Source organism: Carcharodon carcharias, chromosome 18 (genome assembly GCF_017639515.1).
Source record: "Carcharodon carcharias isolate sCarCar2 chromosome 18, sCarCar2.pri, whole genome shotgun sequence".
Classification (NCBI taxonomy): Eukaryota; Metazoa; Chordata; class Chondrichthyes; order Lamniformes; family Lamnidae; genus Carcharodon; species Carcharodon carcharias.
In genome coordinates, this window is record NC_054484.1 from 103592797 (window position 1) to 103610424 (window position 17628).

Here is a 17628-nt window from a genome sequence, read left to right on the forward strand (position 1 = left end):
AATCACAGCTAGATATGAGCCTATAAACAGGAATGAAAACAGTTTACTAATATAGCGCTTCCTCGTTCACTGCTAATTACTTGGTACATGTTGGAGCGGCACAGTGCACAAGCTGCAGCATAATGCTGGTGCAAGTTGCAGAGAAGGGGCACAACCATGAGGGGCATGTGTAAACTGGGGACAAGAACTTTGTATTCAGTGCATTGGAGGGCAGGAATGTGAATGGAGTTTAGTGAGGGTAGGGGAGATGGACGAGCGAAACAGAAAGTGGGCGGAGGAATTTTGATCAAGGTTGGACTTTGTGTAGGGTGGAGCTCAGGACAGGCGAGGGCAATGTTACATAGTAGAACTTCAGTAATCATTGACAAGGGCCTCAAAAGCAATGCAGGAGGAATCATAGAATGAGACAGCATGGGGGAGGCCATTTGGCCCACTGTGCTTGTGCCAGACCTTTTAAAGAGCTATCCAATTTGTCCCATTCCACTGCCCATAGCCCTGTGAATTTTTCCAATTTTGAAAGTTATTATTGCATCTCTTTCCACCACCCTTACAGGCAGTACATCCCAAATTACAACAACGTGGGCAGAAATATTTTCTCATGTCCCCTCTAGTTCTTTTGCCAATTACTTCTGGTTACTGACCCAACGGTCACTGGTTTCTCTTTATTTACTTGATCAAACTCCTTTGTGATTTCAGACACCTCCATATCAAATCTCCCATTAACCTTCTTTGCTTCAAGTCAAACAACCCCAGTTTTCCAGCTCCTTTACAGTAATGGAGCTTTTATTGCTGGTACCATTCCAGTAAATTTCCTCTGCATCCCCACAAAGGCCTTCACATCCTTCCTAAAGCATGGTGCCCAGCATTGGCCACAATACTCTAGCTGGGGCCTAGCCAGTGATTGCATGACTTCCTTGGTTTTGTATGCTATGCCTCTATTTGTAAAACCAACCAGATACATGGCAATGCTTCAGAGGTTAACTATCTTGGATGACAGGTTGTGGAGTTTGAAACTCAGCTCAATATTAGAAGATTCAGCACTTGGAGGATCTACCAAAGCTACAGAATGCACTTTGTGTAAGAGAACTCAATGCCCATCACCAGGTATAACTTTCCATTAGCACAACTGGCCAAACAGGCTGAGTCCTAACAGACTTAGATGCTGGACTAGTCCTTGCAGCAGGCGGTGAGGGAATAATCTACCTAACCTCGACATGGACTAGCAGCAGAGGCTTCTGTTCAAGACAGAATTGCTAGAAGTGACCCATTGCACAAGTCCTTGTGCAGACCAAGTCTCATCTTCAAACTGAGGACACAGTCCATTTGACATAGAGTACTACCACGGTGTAAAATGGGGTAGATTAGAATAGATCTATCAGCTCAAAAGTGGACCATCAGAAGCAACAGAACTGTATTCCACAACAATCTGTAAACTCAGTCAGAGCTCTCTCTTACATCTCCAACACCATCAAGCCAGTTGACCAATTTTGGATGAATGAGGAGTGTAGAAAGCATGCTAAGGGATCACGTCAAAGATTGGAATTCTTAACACACCTGGTTGAGGATGGAAGTGGACAACTAAGCAACTAACAGAAGGAGGCGACTCATTTTAATATTCCCATCATCAACCTGAGTGCCAAACATAGCAAAGGCCACAGGGCTCGATAACATACCAGCTGTAATGCCTAAGACCTGTGCGCCAGAACTAGATGGATTGCTAGGCAAGCTGCTCCTGCACAGTTACAACGTTGGCACCTACCCAATAATGTGGAACACTGACCTGCTATGTCTTGTCCACAAAAAGCAAGGCAAATCCAACCCAGCCATCAGTCAATTTCCAATCAGCAAAGAGATGGGCTGAATCATCAACTAAGCTATCAAACTGCTCTTATTCACCAAGACTCAGTTTGATTAAGCCAGGATCACTGGGCTTCAGACTTTATGGGTCCAAACATGAACATGAGAGAGTTACAATCTAGATATAATTTGAAACCGATTGCCCTTGATCTCAAAGCAAATTCAACCAAATATGACAGGAGCCCCAGTAAACCTGAATGGGAATCAGGGGAGAAACTCTCCCGTGGCTGGAGAATTTTGTGACACAGAGAAAGATAGTTGCATTTATGGGAGCCTAATTGTCTCAGTCCCAGAATATTACAGTAGAAGTTCCTCTGGGCAGCATTCTAGGCCTAACTATGTTCAGCTGCTTCAGCAATGACCTTCGCTACATCTCAAGGTCAAAAATGGGGTTGGTTGTTGATGATTACAGAGGTTCAGCTCCATGCATAATTCTACAGATAATGAAGCAACCCATGTCTGCATACGGCAAGATCTGCACAACCCCTAGACTTGGGCTGATAAGTAGCAAGTAACACTTGAACTAAACAAGTACCAGGCAATGAGCACTTCAAAGAAGAGATAATCTAACTACCTCTCCATGACATTCAATGGCATCACCATCGTCAGGGTCCCTCGCCATTAACATCCTGGGTTGGGTGGCGAAGGGGGGGTGGGGAGATCACCATTCACCTGGTACTCAATTGGACCAGCCATATAAATGTAGTGGTTACTGCGGCAAGTTAGAAGCTGGGTATTCTGCAGAAAGCTGCTTGCACCCTGACCCCTCAAAGCCTGTCCACCCCCTAGAAGACACAAGTCAGGAGTGTTATGGAATATTCTCTACTGTCCTGGACAAGTGGTGCTTCAACAACTGGGCAAGAGAATTAAGAGTTATGAAACTAAGGTGGGAAGGTAGAGTTCAGATATAGGTCAATCATGTTTTAATTGAATGGTGCAGCAGGCTAAAGGGGCTGAATAGCACACTTCCATTCCTAGGCAACAATGCTTATGAAGCTCGATGCAATCCCAAGAAAAAACCGCAACTTGATTAGAACTATCCACTAACTCCGTCCACTAGCTTAAACACCCCGTCTTCCCACTGTATCTTTGCTGCACTGTGTACTACCTGCAGGAGGCACTGCAGGACGTTGTCAAGGCATTTTCGACAGACCCTTGCCATCCCCCGCTCAAATCTGCAGCAGGGGAATGGGAACACCATCAAATCCAAGCTCCCCACCAAATCACACACCACCCGAAATTGCACATATATTGCCTGTGAATATATTCCTTGTGGTCGGGTCAAAATTCTGGAACTACCTACATAATAGACTTATGGCAGCCTCTCAACCACAGGGATTGCAGTGGTTCAAGAAGGCAACTAGGGCTGGGCAGTAAATGCCAGAAATGTTCAAATTCTCAGCATTAAGATACATAAAAAACCCATTTCGTTCAGCCTAAGCAAGCCGTTGAGCAGTGCTGGAGTCAGGGCAAGGTCCTGGAAATTTGAGAGAGCAAAGTGTGAAACTTTGATTATCCAAATGACAAAATTTGTTTTGAAGGATTGAGGGAGACCTAAATTGGCATCATGGAGTTGAATTGAAGTTTAAGCCCATGGTCTACAATCTCAGATCTCAATCAGACTGCTACAAGGTGGTGCTTATTGGCAGTCAAGCACTTGCTACTAGGAGGAAGATAAAAGAATAGAAAACTGGCACTGAATTGATACAGAACAACTTCTGTACCCCTCTTTCCTTAAGAGCACAATTGCAGAGGCCAAGCAGGTTAGATGTTCTCTTGACAGAGCTAACATATGGCCCAGGAATATCCGAGTAAATGAAAGGAGACAGACTTTAAATGAGGCAAAATAAATCTCTAAAGCTGGAATTTCAAAACTATACTCTGGGCAACATTCATTTTATTCTGGAAAAACTCAGCAGGTCTGGCAGCATCTGCAGAGAGGAACACAGTTAACGTTTCGAGTACGTATGACCCTTCAACAGAACTAAGTAAAAATAGAAAAGAGGTGAAATATAAGCTGGTTTAAGTGGGGTGGGACAGGTAGAGCTGGATAGAGGACCAGTGATAGGTGGAGATAACCAAAAGGTGTCATAGACAAAAGAACAAAGAGGTGTTGAAGGTGGTGATATTATCTAAGGAATGTGCTAATTAAGGGTAGAAAGCAGGACAAGCAAGGTACAGATAGCCCTAGTGGTAGTGGGGATGGGGTGGGGTGAAGGGAAGGGATCGAAATAGGCTAAAAGATAGAGATAAAACAATGGATGGAAATACATTTAAAAATAATGGAAATAGGTGGGAAAAGAAAAATCTATATAAATTATTGGAAAAAAAGAGGGGGGATCGGAAAGGGGGTGGGGATGGAGGAGAGAGTTCATGATCTAAAATTGTTGAACTCAATATTCAGTCCGGAAGGCTGTAAAGTGCCTAGTCGGAAGATGAGGTGCTGTTCCTCCAGTTTGCGTTGAGCTTCACTGGAACATTGCAGCAGGTCAAGGACATATATGGGCATGAGAACAGGGTGGAGTGTTGAAATGGCAAGTGACAGGGAGGTCTGGGCCATGCTTGCGAATGCAGTAGACTAAATTGAGGGAAGTGCAAGTGAAATGCTGTTTCACTTGAAAGGAGTGTGTGGGCCCTTGGACCGTGAGGAGGGGGGAAGTAAAGGGGCAGGTGTAACACCTTCTGTGGTTGCATGGGAACCCCCTCCCATAGCACCTTCCCATGCAACCGCAGAAGGTGCAATACCTGCCCCTTTACTTCCCCCTCCTCACCGTCCAAGGGCCCAAACACTCCTTTCAAGTGAAGCAGCATTTCACTTGCACATCCCTCAATTTAGTCTACTGCATTCGTTGCTCCCAATGCGGTTTCCTCTACATTGGAGAGACCAAACGCAGACTGGGTGAACGCTTTGCAGAACACCTTCAGTCTGTCCGCAAGCATGACCCAGACCTCCCTGTCGCTTGCCATTTCAACACTCCACCCAGCTCTCATACCCACATGTCCATCCTTGGCTTGCTGCATTGTTCCAGTGAAGCTCAACGCAAACTGGAGGAACAGCACCTCATCTTCCGACTAGGCACTTTACAGCCTTCCGGTGTGAATATTGAGTTCAACAATTTTAGATCATGAACTCTCTCCTCCATCCCCACCCTCTTTCCGAACCCCCCCTTCCCCCCCCAATAATTTATATAGATTTTTCTTTTCCCACCTATTTCCATTATTTTTAAATGTATTTCCATCCATTGTTTTATCTCTACCTTTTAGCCTTTTTCGATCCCTTCCCTTTACCCCACCCCACCCCCACTTGGGCTATCTCTACCTTGCTTGTCCTGATTTCTACCCTTAATTAGCACATTCCTTAGATAATATCACCACCTTCAAGACCTCTTTGTACTTTTGTCCGTGACATCGTTTGGTTATCTCCACCTATCACTGGTCCTCTATCCAGCTCTACCTGTCCCACCGCCCCCCCCAACCCTTTAAACCAGCTTATATTTCACCTCTTTTCTATTTTTACTTAGTTCTGTTGAAGAGTCATATGGACTCGAAACGTTAACTGTGTTCCTCTCTGCAGATGCTGCCAGACCTGCTGAGTTTTTCCAAGTATTTTTGTTTTTGTTTTGAAATTCCAGCATCCACAGTTTTTTACTTTTATTCATTTTATTCTCTCCCTCTTTGAATCTCCCACTGTAGCTTGACTTGTGCACTGAATTCAAAAGCTTTGTCAATAATCTTTCCATCTATGTAATCTGCTCCTGTATCCACACCTAAACATTCCTCTTCTCTCTGTTCAATGGCTTTTGTGCATTCCTTCACCCCCCACCATTCATGGCAAAGCTTCCAGCTGCCTCTGTTCAACTCTCTGGAATTATGTTCCTTAGCCACTTTGTCCTTTTCACCACTTTCTAAGAACCTCAAGACCAATCACACCCTCCCCCAAGATATCTCTCCCTTTCTGGCTTGGTGTCAATTTTCCTTCAGCCTATTTCTGGAAGTACCTTGGGGACTCCATTGCGTGGCAGACACAATAAAAATCCAAGCTATTACTGTCACTACTCTGCTCGCTATCGCCCGCCCACTCTTTCTTTATTAGATTAAATCTTTCTCTACTCTTTTATTACATTATACAGCTCTTAACCTAATTAGTACCTTAATTTCATTCAGTTGTCTTGCTCCTTCCAGTTAGCACCTCCAATAACATTAGCAACATTGCTTGATAAAATCCTGGTTTCAGTTGAACCACAGAGGCTGCAGGAATACTCACCCAGGGCCTTTTCTTTGTTTTTATCCAGAAGCAGATGGTGCTCTCCCCCGGCAGGGTCCATTCGCATATCCTCGCTGCCAGGAATCTCTCCTCTCGTTTCCAACATTACACACGTGGACTCAACAGACAGCAGCCCACTCTCTCGGGTGTAGCAGGCTGGATGCAAGTTGCACGCATTCCCAATTATTTCAGCAGTGGCGTCCACTGGCTGAAGGACAGAAGCAGAGTCAGTGCAGGCACCACCAACCAACAAACCTCTGGAAGCCACATGCAGTCCACAAACCTCCTGGGTTTCCATGGTTTCGCTTCTAAACTGCAAGCAAAACATTAAAAAAAAGACATCATTTATGAAGCAGGGGAGGAGGTGCTGTTTTTGATGAACTAAATTTAGTTTGTACAACACAGTGGATCAAGTGTTTTTTTAATGTTAAAATCACCACATAGTGCATTACAAAAATAATAGCTGTACGGAGAGGAAGGGAGAAAAGAAAGAGTAGAGACTTTTAAGTAATATTAAGAGCAACTTCAGCACTGCTAGTAAATGCAGAGCTACACTGACTGGGGCAATCCTTTCTGTCCCCGATAATCAATGTCACGTGAGCCAATCGCAAATAAGGATGACATTTGGTGTATGCTAATGTCAGTATATTTGCACTTGGGAGGCAGGCTTACGAGAACAGAGTAAAAACATGCGATTAGGTCAGCGTCCAGATCATGAACAGCTATCCAGGAACCCTTGCTGTAATGTGTAGCTGAACAAATATGAATTTGCTGCATCAATGCGATTGGTGCTGGAACACTGTAAATAAGACCATAATTTCATCTTTCACTCTGGCTTTAAAAATTCCAGGAACCTCACCAGGTCTAAGCTTCCCTTCATCCACTGAGTCCATTGTGTGTGTAAAAAAAATACATAAGACACTAAAACAGATCAATAAATTCACTCGCTACCCCTGAAAAATAACCATGTGTAGATTTGTGAAAGAATTGCAAATTAATTTATTTGCTTTTTAAAAAAAATTATAAAAGTAAATGAACAGAAGATATACACAGGAATAAAAGTCAAATAATCTCAGCTGGCAAAACTACACAAGCAAACGTGAGCTTTTGTATCTTTATAGCAAATATTTAGAGAAAATTTATCATTTGAATTTGGTTGGAGACATGTACTTAACCGCTGTATAAAAGGTTGAAGCTTCTGCACAGTTTTCTTTCTTTCTTTCTCATGCTCAAATCAAATCTGCCATTCTCCACTGCTGCCTCAATTCACATATTTTGCGATTCTAGAATGGGAGAATTCGTTTCCTTTTTCAAAATATTCTTTCATGAGATGTGGGTGTCACAAGCAAGGTCAGTATTTGTTGCCCATCCCTAACTGTCTATGAACTGAGTGGCTTGCTAGGGCATTTCAGAGGACAGTTAAGAGCCAACCACATTGCTGTAGGTCTGGAGTCACATTTAGGATGGCAGATTTCCTTCCCCGAAGGACATTAGTGAACCAGATGGTTTTTTACAACAATCGATAATCGTTTCATGGACACCATTATTGAGACTAACTTTATGTTCCAGATTTTATTAATTAGTTGAATTTAAATTCTACCAGCTACCTTTGTGGGACTTGAACCCTTGTCCTCTGAGCATTAGCAGGGGCCTCTGGATCACTAGCTCATTGACATTATCACTACACCACTATTTCTTTCCATTACTTTCCCATGGTTGCATATCGCCAACATTCCCTTTAAATCTACAAAATTGACATCTCCTGATGTATAACTTGATGTTTACCCAACCAAACATCAAGTAAGATATGGCCAAATTAACTAAAAATGCGAAAATGGACATTGGAACATAAAGCCTGTTTGTTCATTGCCTCAAGATCAAACACAATCATACCCTCTAAAGTACATATTTTAGGTGTTTTATGCTCTTATATTTCTTAAATTAATCTAAAACATAACTTAATATAGAAAGGGTTTTGTGAACAGAGTGCTGATTCTTCTTTTTTAAAAAAAAAGGAAAAGCATTTGATTCTTCGGTTCATTCTAGGAATTGTTGGGTGCAAGTAAAGGCTAAACTCACAGTGGAATGAAAATGATACATTAGAAATAGCACCAGATGTTTAAATTAGAAAATCCTCCAGCCATTTTTCTTTTCGAAGTGGTCACTCTGGTTCGCAATCACCATTCATTTTAATTGGGAGGAAGCTAGGAAAACGGTTTATCATTTTTGACAAGCGAAACAAAGGAGGCATCCGAAGGCCCAGGAAATTTTGGTGTGGCAAAAGTCACTTGCGCCATGATATCCTGGGACCATGTGACATAAGTTGGGCCTCGCAAGACAGATCTCTTGCAAACTCTGTGCTGATGGCGCCGAAATGTCCAGATTCATACACGGTCAAGTTGGCAAGATACTTTAGGCCGCCAGTACATGTTAACCTGCACCCCAGCACGAGGAGCGGAATGGAGGAACAAAAATGAAAGGCTACCTCAGGCCCACTGCATCAACATCATATTGATTTCAGTAAAATAAGTCACCTTTTTGAGTTCCAAGAATACTACTTAAAAGGTTGTTTTTTTTAAAAGAATGCATCTTGGGCACCCAACTGGATGGTGAACCTTACTGAGGTTATCCTACTAAGCAAGGAGTGTGCAGATTACAAACGTCAACACTAAATAGCCGCTTTCACTTCCTGAGTTGCACTATTGACCAGCGTTGAGCTTTACTTCACCTTGTGCTGCTTTAGAATGTTGAACAGGAGATGTCCCTCCTCAAATCAGGCCATCAGGCTTTTCTTCCCAGCAGAACCACTGGGATTGACTTGGTCTACTGTCTCACTGAAATATGTGCTTCTCACAATATGGGTCCATCTTTCGTATTGGGCTGTAATGCCAGTTCAAATAATCCACAAGCTTCTGACATTATTTTCCAAATAAGAGCTCATATACCAGGCAGTGCATGGCCTACTTGAAACTTCCAAAATGTGTTGAAAAAAATAAACACCGAAGTGTACACAGCCCAAGTAGTCTGCAAATATCTTTTAACACTTCTGAATGCCTCAAATTCATTTGTTGCTGCATAATTATCCCAGCCGAGTTTGTCAAGCTCTCTGCTGTTGTTCCTGTCCAGAATCACATAGTGCAGAAGAGGCCCGTTGGCCCATCGAGTCTGCACCGACATGTGAGAAACACCTGACCTACCTACCTAATCCCATTTACTAGCACTTGGCCCATAGCCTTGAATGTTATGACGTGCCAAGTGCTCATCCAGGTACTTTTTAAAGGATGTGAGGCAACCCACCTCCACCACCCTCCCAGGCAGCGCATTCCAGACCGTCACCACCCTCTGGGTAAAAAAGTTTTTCCTCACATCCCCCCTAAACCTCCAGCCCCTCACATTGAACTTATGTTCCCTTGTGACTGACACTTCAACTAAGGGGAACAGCTGCTCCCTATCCACTCTTTCCATGCCCCTCAATCTTGTGCACCTCAATCAGGTTGCCCCTTAGTCTTCTCTGCTCCAACGAAAACAACCCAAGTCTATCCAACCTCTCTTCATAGCTTAAATGTTTCATCCCAGGCAACATCCTGGTGAATCTCCTCTGCACCCTCTCCAGTACAATCACATCCTTCCTATAATGTGGCAACCAGAACTGCACACAGTACTCCAGCTGTGGCCTCACCAAGGTTCTATACAACTCCGACATGACCTCCCTACTTTTGTAATCTATGCCTCGTTTGATAAAGGCAAATGTCCCATATGCCTTTTTCACCATCCCACTAACATGTTCCTCCATCTTCAGAGAACTATGGACACACACGCCAAAGTCATTTTGTTCCTTAGAACTTCCTAGTGTCATGCCATTCATTGAATACTCCCTTGTCAAATTACAGAGATAAAAACAAAAAACTGCAGATGTTGGAAATCCAAACCAAAAACAGAATTACCTGGAAAAACTCAGCAGGTCTGGCAGCATCGGCGGAGAAGAGCAAAGTTGACGTTTCGAGTCCTCATGACCCTTCAACAGAACTGAGTAAAATTAGGAGAGGGGTGAAATATAAGCTGGTTTAAGGTGGTGGGGGGTGGGGAGAAATGAGGGGGGGTGGTTGTAGGGACAAGCAAGCAGTGATAGGAGCAGATAATCAAAAGATGTCACAGACAAAAGAACAAAGATGTGTTGAAGGTGGTGATATTATCTAAGAGAATGTGCTAATTAAGAATGGATGGCAGGACACACAAGGCACAGCTCTAGTGGGGGTGGGGTGAAATAAGACTAACAGGGTATAAGAGGTATAGTTTTAAATATAATGGAAATAGGTGGGAAAAAAAATCTATATAAATTATTGGAAAAAATAAAAGGGAGGGGGAAGAAACGGAAAGGGGGTGGGGATGGAGGAGGGAGTTCAAGATCTAAAGTTGTTGAATTCAATATTCAGTCCAGAAGGCTGTAAAGTGCCTAGTCGGAAGATGGTGCTGTTCCTCCAGTTTGCGTTGAGCTTCACTGGAACAATGCAGCAAGCCAAGGACAGACATGTGGGCAAGAGAGCAGGGTGGAGTGTTAAAATGGCAAGCAACAGGACTGAATATTGAATTCAACAACTTTAGATCTTGAACTCCCTCCTCCATCCCCACCCCCTTTCCGTTTCTTCCCCCTCCCTTTTGTTTTTTCCAATAATTTATACAGATTTTTCTTTTCCCACCTATTTCCATTATTTTTAAATCTATACCTCTTATGCCCTGTTAATTTTATTTCACCCCACCCCCACTAGAGCTGTACCTTGTGTGTCCTGCCATCCATTCTTAATTAGCACATTCTCTTAGATAATATCACCACCTTCAACACCTCTTTGTTCTTTTGTCTGTGACATCTTTGATTATCTGCTCCTATCACTGCTTGCTTGTCCCTACAACCACCTCCCCCCCACTTCTCTCCCCCCACCCATCCCCCACCTTAAACCAGCTTATATTTCACCCCTCTCCTAATTTTACTCAGTTCTGTTGAAGGGTCATGAGGACTCGAAACGTCAACTTTGCTCTTCTCCGCCAATGCTGCCAGACCTGCTGAGTTTTTCCAGGTAATTCTATTTTTCTTTCCCTTGTCAAATTACTCCTTCCCAAGTGTATCATCTCACACTTTTCAGGGTTAAATTCCATCTGCCATTTGACCATCCCGTCTATATCTTCCTGTAGCTCAAGACACTCAACCTCACTGTTAACCACCCGGCCAATCTTTGTGTCGTCTGCAAACTTACCAATCCTACCCTCTGAAATGGACTATTTCATTTCTGAAATAGTCAGCTATGTCGTTTATATAAATGACAAATAGGGGACCCAGCACAGATCCCTGTGTTACGCCAGTGGACACTGGCTTCCAGTCACTGAAGCATCCTTCCTTCATCACCCTCTGTCTCCTACAACTAAGCCAATTTTGAATCCACCTTATCAAATTACCCTGTATCCCATGTGCACATCCCTGATTCTCTTGGAACCTCTATGGTGCCGATCTCACTCTCCACCCTCACTGTAGCTCCATCTGCAGAAAGGCTTTGAAAGGGCTCACATCTACGCTGGTATTGGATACTGCAGCAGTCTATATATGTACGTTAAAAAAAATTGGCTTAAAACGTACCACAGTTTGCAATGCACATGGGAAGCCTGGTACTTACTTTGATGACTGTCATCCCGAATGCTTTTAAAATTCACTCAGTTTTAATTCAATGCCAAAGAGCTGTGCGGCAGTGGTGGGAGCAGTTACTGTTGATTTGGCAGTAACAGGGAAGTTAACATGTACACACTGATGTGCTAATTCTGCCTTTCAACAAGGTGCAAATACACAGTGTGAGCTCACAGCTCAACTGATTCATTCCAATGTCAAATCTAGATGAGTCATTTCAGCCATTTTGGCCACACCCCTGCCCCCCAACCACCACCACCACCACCACCACCACCAACACCACCCTGACGTGTGGGCAAAGACCTGGGAGCAGGGGTCTTCCCACCCAGTTGTGAAAGGGAATGTTGTGCATCACTTGAGAGAAAAACTGAACTGGGAATATTAATTTTTTTTAATGAGTGGAACATATGGTGCAGCGTTAACCCCAGCAAAGTCCACAAGTGCATAAAAATCATCAGGTGATTAGGAACCTTTTGATTTAGATGATACCCTGTTTTTGAAAGTGGGGGGAGGGGGTGGGGTGGAAATGGGTAGATGAATAGAACAGGTAAAAGAAGATAAAAGCAAAATACTGTGGATGCTGGAAATCTAGAACAAAAACAAAAATAGCTGGAAAAACTCAGCAGGTCTGACAGCTTCTGCGGAGAGGGATACAGTTGACGTTTCGAGTCCGTATGACCCTTCATCTGATGTTGTCAGACCTGCTGAGTTTTTCCAGATAAAGGAAGAATTGTTCCTGTATTGTGGAAACACACACAAACTCTATTGTCAACTCAGAAGCACTGGCAGAGGCAGAGTAACAGTGACAACGGGGAGGAGGGACCATGATTAGACGCACACGTTAACCCCAAGTCTGGGTTTCCCCACATGCTGTGCAGTTCATGGCTTGCAGCCTCTGGCCCCAGTGGGTTCTCCACCTGGGAGTTTGATAGGCTTGGCCTCAGGTTGGGAGGTAGCACTCTGGATGAAGCAATAAGATCACGGAGGTCTGATCCTCGATGAACTGACGATGGTGAGGAGCTTGGGGGAGATGGGAGAAAGCACTGTTGCGCCTCCTGGACTGCAATAACCTTCCCTCCAGCATAATGCCAAGTAAGGATGTTCGCTGATGTTTGCACAGTGTTCAGTACCATCTGCATCTCCTCAGATACTGAAGCAGTTTGTGTTTGCATGCCCTGGACAACATTCAACATTCAGCTTTGGGCTGATACATGACAAGTAACATTTGTGCCACACAAGTGCCAGGCAATGACCATCTTCAACAAGAAAGCATCTAACCATCCCTCCTTCAGACATTCAACGGCATTACCATTACTGAATTCCCCACCATCAGCATCCTGGGGGTTACCGCTGACCAGAAACTGAACTGGACCAGCTATATAAATACTGTGGCTACAAGAGAAGTCAGATGCTGGGAATTCTGTGACGAGTAACTCACCTCCTGACTCCCCAAAACTGTTTACCATCTACAAGGCTCAAGTTAGGAGTACACTGGAATACTCTCCACTTGCCTGGATGAGTGCAGCTCCAACAACACTCAAGAAACTCCGCAGCACCCAGAACAAAGCAGCCTGCTTGTTTGCACCCCATCCACCACCTTAAAACATCCATTCTCTTCACAGTGGCAGCAATGAGTGCCACCTACAAGGTGCACTGCAACAATTTGCCAAGCCTCCTCCTTCGACAGAGCCTTCCAAACCCATAACCTCTACCATCTAGAAGGGCAAGGGCAGCAAATGCATGGGAACACCACCACCTGGAAGTTCACCCCCTTCCAAGCCACACATCATCCTGACTTGGAAAAACATGGCCGTTCCTTCACTGTCACTGGATCGAAATTCTGGGATTCCCAGCCTAACAGCGCTGTGGGTGTAGCTACACGACATGGACTGCAACGGTTCAAGAAGGCAGCTCACCACCACCTTCTCGGGAGGAATTAGGGACGGGCAATAAATTCTGGCCTTGCCAGCAATGCTCATAACCCAAGAACGAATAAAATAATATTTAAAAAGGCACGTTGTGAACGCACTTGTCTTTTCCCTGAAGCTGACCTTGCACTGCTGCAGCTGCCAGGTTTCCGAAGCCTGACCTGACACAGTTAAAACTGCAAAGCAGATTAAACCTGGCCTTGCAGTAATATATCAGAAATGTCACCCTGCCGCCTGGAAGTGTGTTGTTTGGCCATCCATGTCCCGTCTCACCGAGGTTTTGCTGTTTAATCCCACACAATCCCACCCACTCACCCATGTTAAAACTGCCTGTGTCGATCTATGTTTCTCTCCCTATCACTCACTCCTCCCTCCTGAAGTAAATGGCTCCTAACAGCCACAGGAAAAGGCCTGAATTGGGTCTAGGCCTTGAAGTTAAGGCTGAGATACAGTACCCAACAAGTCATCAGTGCCCAGTAAATCCTACTGGCATGACAAGAATCAGCTAAAACGTAGATTACCTGTGGGCAACAGTTTTTAAAAACACTTACAGACATTCCCATAAATGGTTGCAAAGTGCAGTGGGATGCTTCATCAGTACCAACCATGCTCCCAAATAATGACCCAACTGTAAATGGACTAGACACAATCTAGTGGGCAATGGTTATTTTAAAAGCCACATAGGTTATTCACAATTGAAAGGCCTCAATGCTGGGGAGCACAGAGGAACCTTCAACTTTATTTGGTGAATTTAGCAGTCCATTTGACTTGCACTTGGGTATTCATTTTTTCTCTCACACACACACACAATTGGAGCCAGCCTCATCCTGGAGGCCAGTACACAAACTGCCAGAACAGATGCAAAGACCATCCATTATTAACTAACATCTCGTATGTCCTGCTAAGCAAATATCCTCCTGAGTAAATTTTATTCCAACATTTAGCAATGGTAAACATTATAAATTAACAAATTAATGTCTGTACTTCCTAAGTAGCAAATCTAAACTACAACATATACATTTGTGAATGAGAATAGTTAATGGATTATGCCTTAAATTACAAATTATTTTTGGATATATTAAAGCACATTTCTCAACAGTCAAGAATTCAAGAATCGCTAATTGTTACCATTGATAATCCTGCACCATGAATGTCGCCATATAGCACTGAAGGCACCCGTCACCAAAACAACAACGGCTGGTAATAACAGAAAGATCCAAAAGCTGCAAACCCTTGCAGCAAAGGATGGAGGCAGAGGTATTATTCTGATTAATTCAGAATTAATTCTCTGCCAACATACAAAAAAACATGAGGTTGGTAGCAAATGCCCGAGACCAAGGCTGAAAGAACGTCTGACTGCAAAACTGGATATACAAATTTTTACATTGAGTATCTTCCAATGTCAATGATGTGTTAAGTTCAGTGAGTATGTCTGCATGATCTCAATGTTATAAATCTAAAACTATATATCAGAATAATGAGTCCATTACTGTGCACCTTGAACAAGAGTATATGACTAAGTTAGAAGCAATACAACAGGTTACCTGAGAGTAAAATCTGATCTACTCATGTTGACCTCAGTGATGTATTACAAACAGCTCTTGGCCTTTCCACTGAAAAAAGTGAATAATTAAAGAACCAAAGGCAACATGAGGAAAAAACCATTTTCATGTAGTGAGTGGTTCAGATCTGGAGTGCACTAGCTGAGTATGTGGTGGAGGCAGGGTCAATCACAGTATTGAAAAGGGAATTGGATCATTATCTGAAGAGAAACTTTTGCAGGGTTACGGGGGAAGCAAGGGGACAGGGACTGTCTGAGTTTCTTTCACAGAGAGCCAGCACAGCAATGGACTGGTTATTCTGATATATGGTTTTAGATTAATAACATTGGGACCATACCAGAGTGATCACGATGGGCCGATTGCCTCCTTCTGTGCTAAAACCATTCTATAATTTAATGAAAAAAACAAATTTACAGAGCTGGCTACTAGCAGGCAGTTGATGCACAGTTCAAGAGAGAGGCTGATTCCGTCTCCAAACTGCCGCTTTCCTCAAGGTCCTCGAATGCATAGTTACCAGCCAGCTTTGCTCTCACCTCTCCCGCAGTTCCCTACCTGAATCCTCATTTCTGCCCATGTCCACATAAAGCCAAACCTTCCTGGCCCAACTTGCCATCCTTTCTGACCACAGAGTCAACCAGCCTCACAGGCACTCAGCCATTGCACTCTTTTACCACCACTTCCGTTGTAGTCCATCACTTTGGGACCACCATCCAGTGTTTGGTTCCACTCCTGTCCATCAGCCAGGAATTTTAGCTTGGGCACTGCATCTCGGGTGCTGGCAAGGCCTCCAGCAACTCATCGCTCTCCATGGGAGGGGCCAAGATAGAGTGTACAAGGCAAAAGGAACAACTTGCATTTATATCAACTTTTATGGTCTCAGAGCATCCTAAAACCCTTTATTTCAAAACATTTTTATTGGCTGTATAGTCACTGCTGCAATGTAGGAAATGCTGCAGCCGATCTGTGCGCAGCAAGGTCTCAAAAACAACCAGATCGCAATCAGGTTATCTGCTTCAATGATGTTGATTGAGGGATGAATATTGGCCAGTACACCGGTACTAATTCCCCTGCTCTTCTTCAAAATCATGCCATGGGATCCTTTCTATCCAACTGAGGGGGCAGACAGGGCCTTGGTTTAACGTCTCATCACACACTCCCACGGTACCGCACTCAAAACTATAAACTAGATTGAGCCGACAAATCTCTGGAGTGCAATTTGAACCCACAATCTTCTGACTCAGGTGAGAATGCTACCCACTGAATTACTGCTAAAACTGTCTGATCGGTTATAGATTCATGTTTATGCAAACACAGATTTGAATCATTCACCCACACTACTACTGTGCTGCAACGCTTTCAAATTTTATTGCAAAGAGGCAGCTGTGGACAAGACCTATTTAAGTGCTTCAATTAAAAGACATGAAAAATGTAAATAATACCCAGTTCTTTGTGCAGGTAAACAGGTGTGTCAGGCTGACAAGCTAAGGCTTCTTTCAATGCAATCTTTTTCACAAGCACCAGCTGATCATGAGCTTGTTAAAATGTCTTATTGCACACAGCACTTCAGACTTATTATTTTATGCACCTGTCTTTTAATTAAGTGATGTCATTGTCTACAAGAGTTAGGTTGGAGAAGATGGACTTGTTCTTTGAGATTTGATAAAGGTGTACAAGATTACGACAGCTTTAGCTAGGACAGGCAAAGAAAAGCTGTTTCCCATTGGCTGATGTTAGGAGGACTAGGGGACACATACAAGGTTTGAGATAGGGCGCATGTGAGGAACATTACTTCTGCCCCCACTCGCTGCCTGTGGGGGTGGTGGATTTGGAGACAATTAATGATTTCAAAAGGAAACTGGACGGGTATTCGGGGGAAATAAACTTACAGAGCTGTGGGGGTTGAACAGGGCAGTGGGACTGACTGGATTGCTCGACAGAGAGCCGGCATGATCTCGAAGGGCCAAATGATCTCCTTCTCTGCGGTAGTGACACAAAAGGTTCCTTCATATGCAAACACTGCTCAGCTGGCTCAGAATCAGTAGTGATCACACATGACGAAGTTCTCTGCTTCACTGTCAGCCTGCAAGTGTCAAAGCCAATTAACTGATCAGCAAATACAGTGTGCACTGGACCCACACCACAGTAAGTGAATGGAGAGCAGCTGCTAAATTTATCGTTGCGCTCTGTTAGCGTTCCCAGCTCCTGCTGAATGTCACTCGCACTGCTCACGGTAACCCCAGTGTCAGCTTGCCAGATTTTTCAAGGCCGGGTAGGCTGTGTTTTCTTTTCTCCCTAATGCTGACCAACACCTTTGCTTTGGGGTCACTGTCAGCTTTGTGAGGTGGG

General features: G+C 43.9%; 1 protein-coding gene across 3 annotated transcripts in view; it reads right to left on the reverse strand.

The window, feature by feature from the left end:
* The window catches only part of txlng (taxilin gamma), a 60669-nt gene that overhangs the window by 28018 nt on the left and 15023 nt on the right, over positions 1 to 17628 (reverse strand). For all 3 annotated transcript variants that reach the window (XM_041210740.1, XM_041210738.1, XM_041210739.1), the window contains one exon: positions 6122 to 6434. In XM_041210740.1, coding sequence (XP_041066674.1) covers positions 6122 to 6434 — 313 coding nt within the window. The remainder of the gene's footprint in view (positions 1 to 6121; positions 6435 to 17628) is intronic.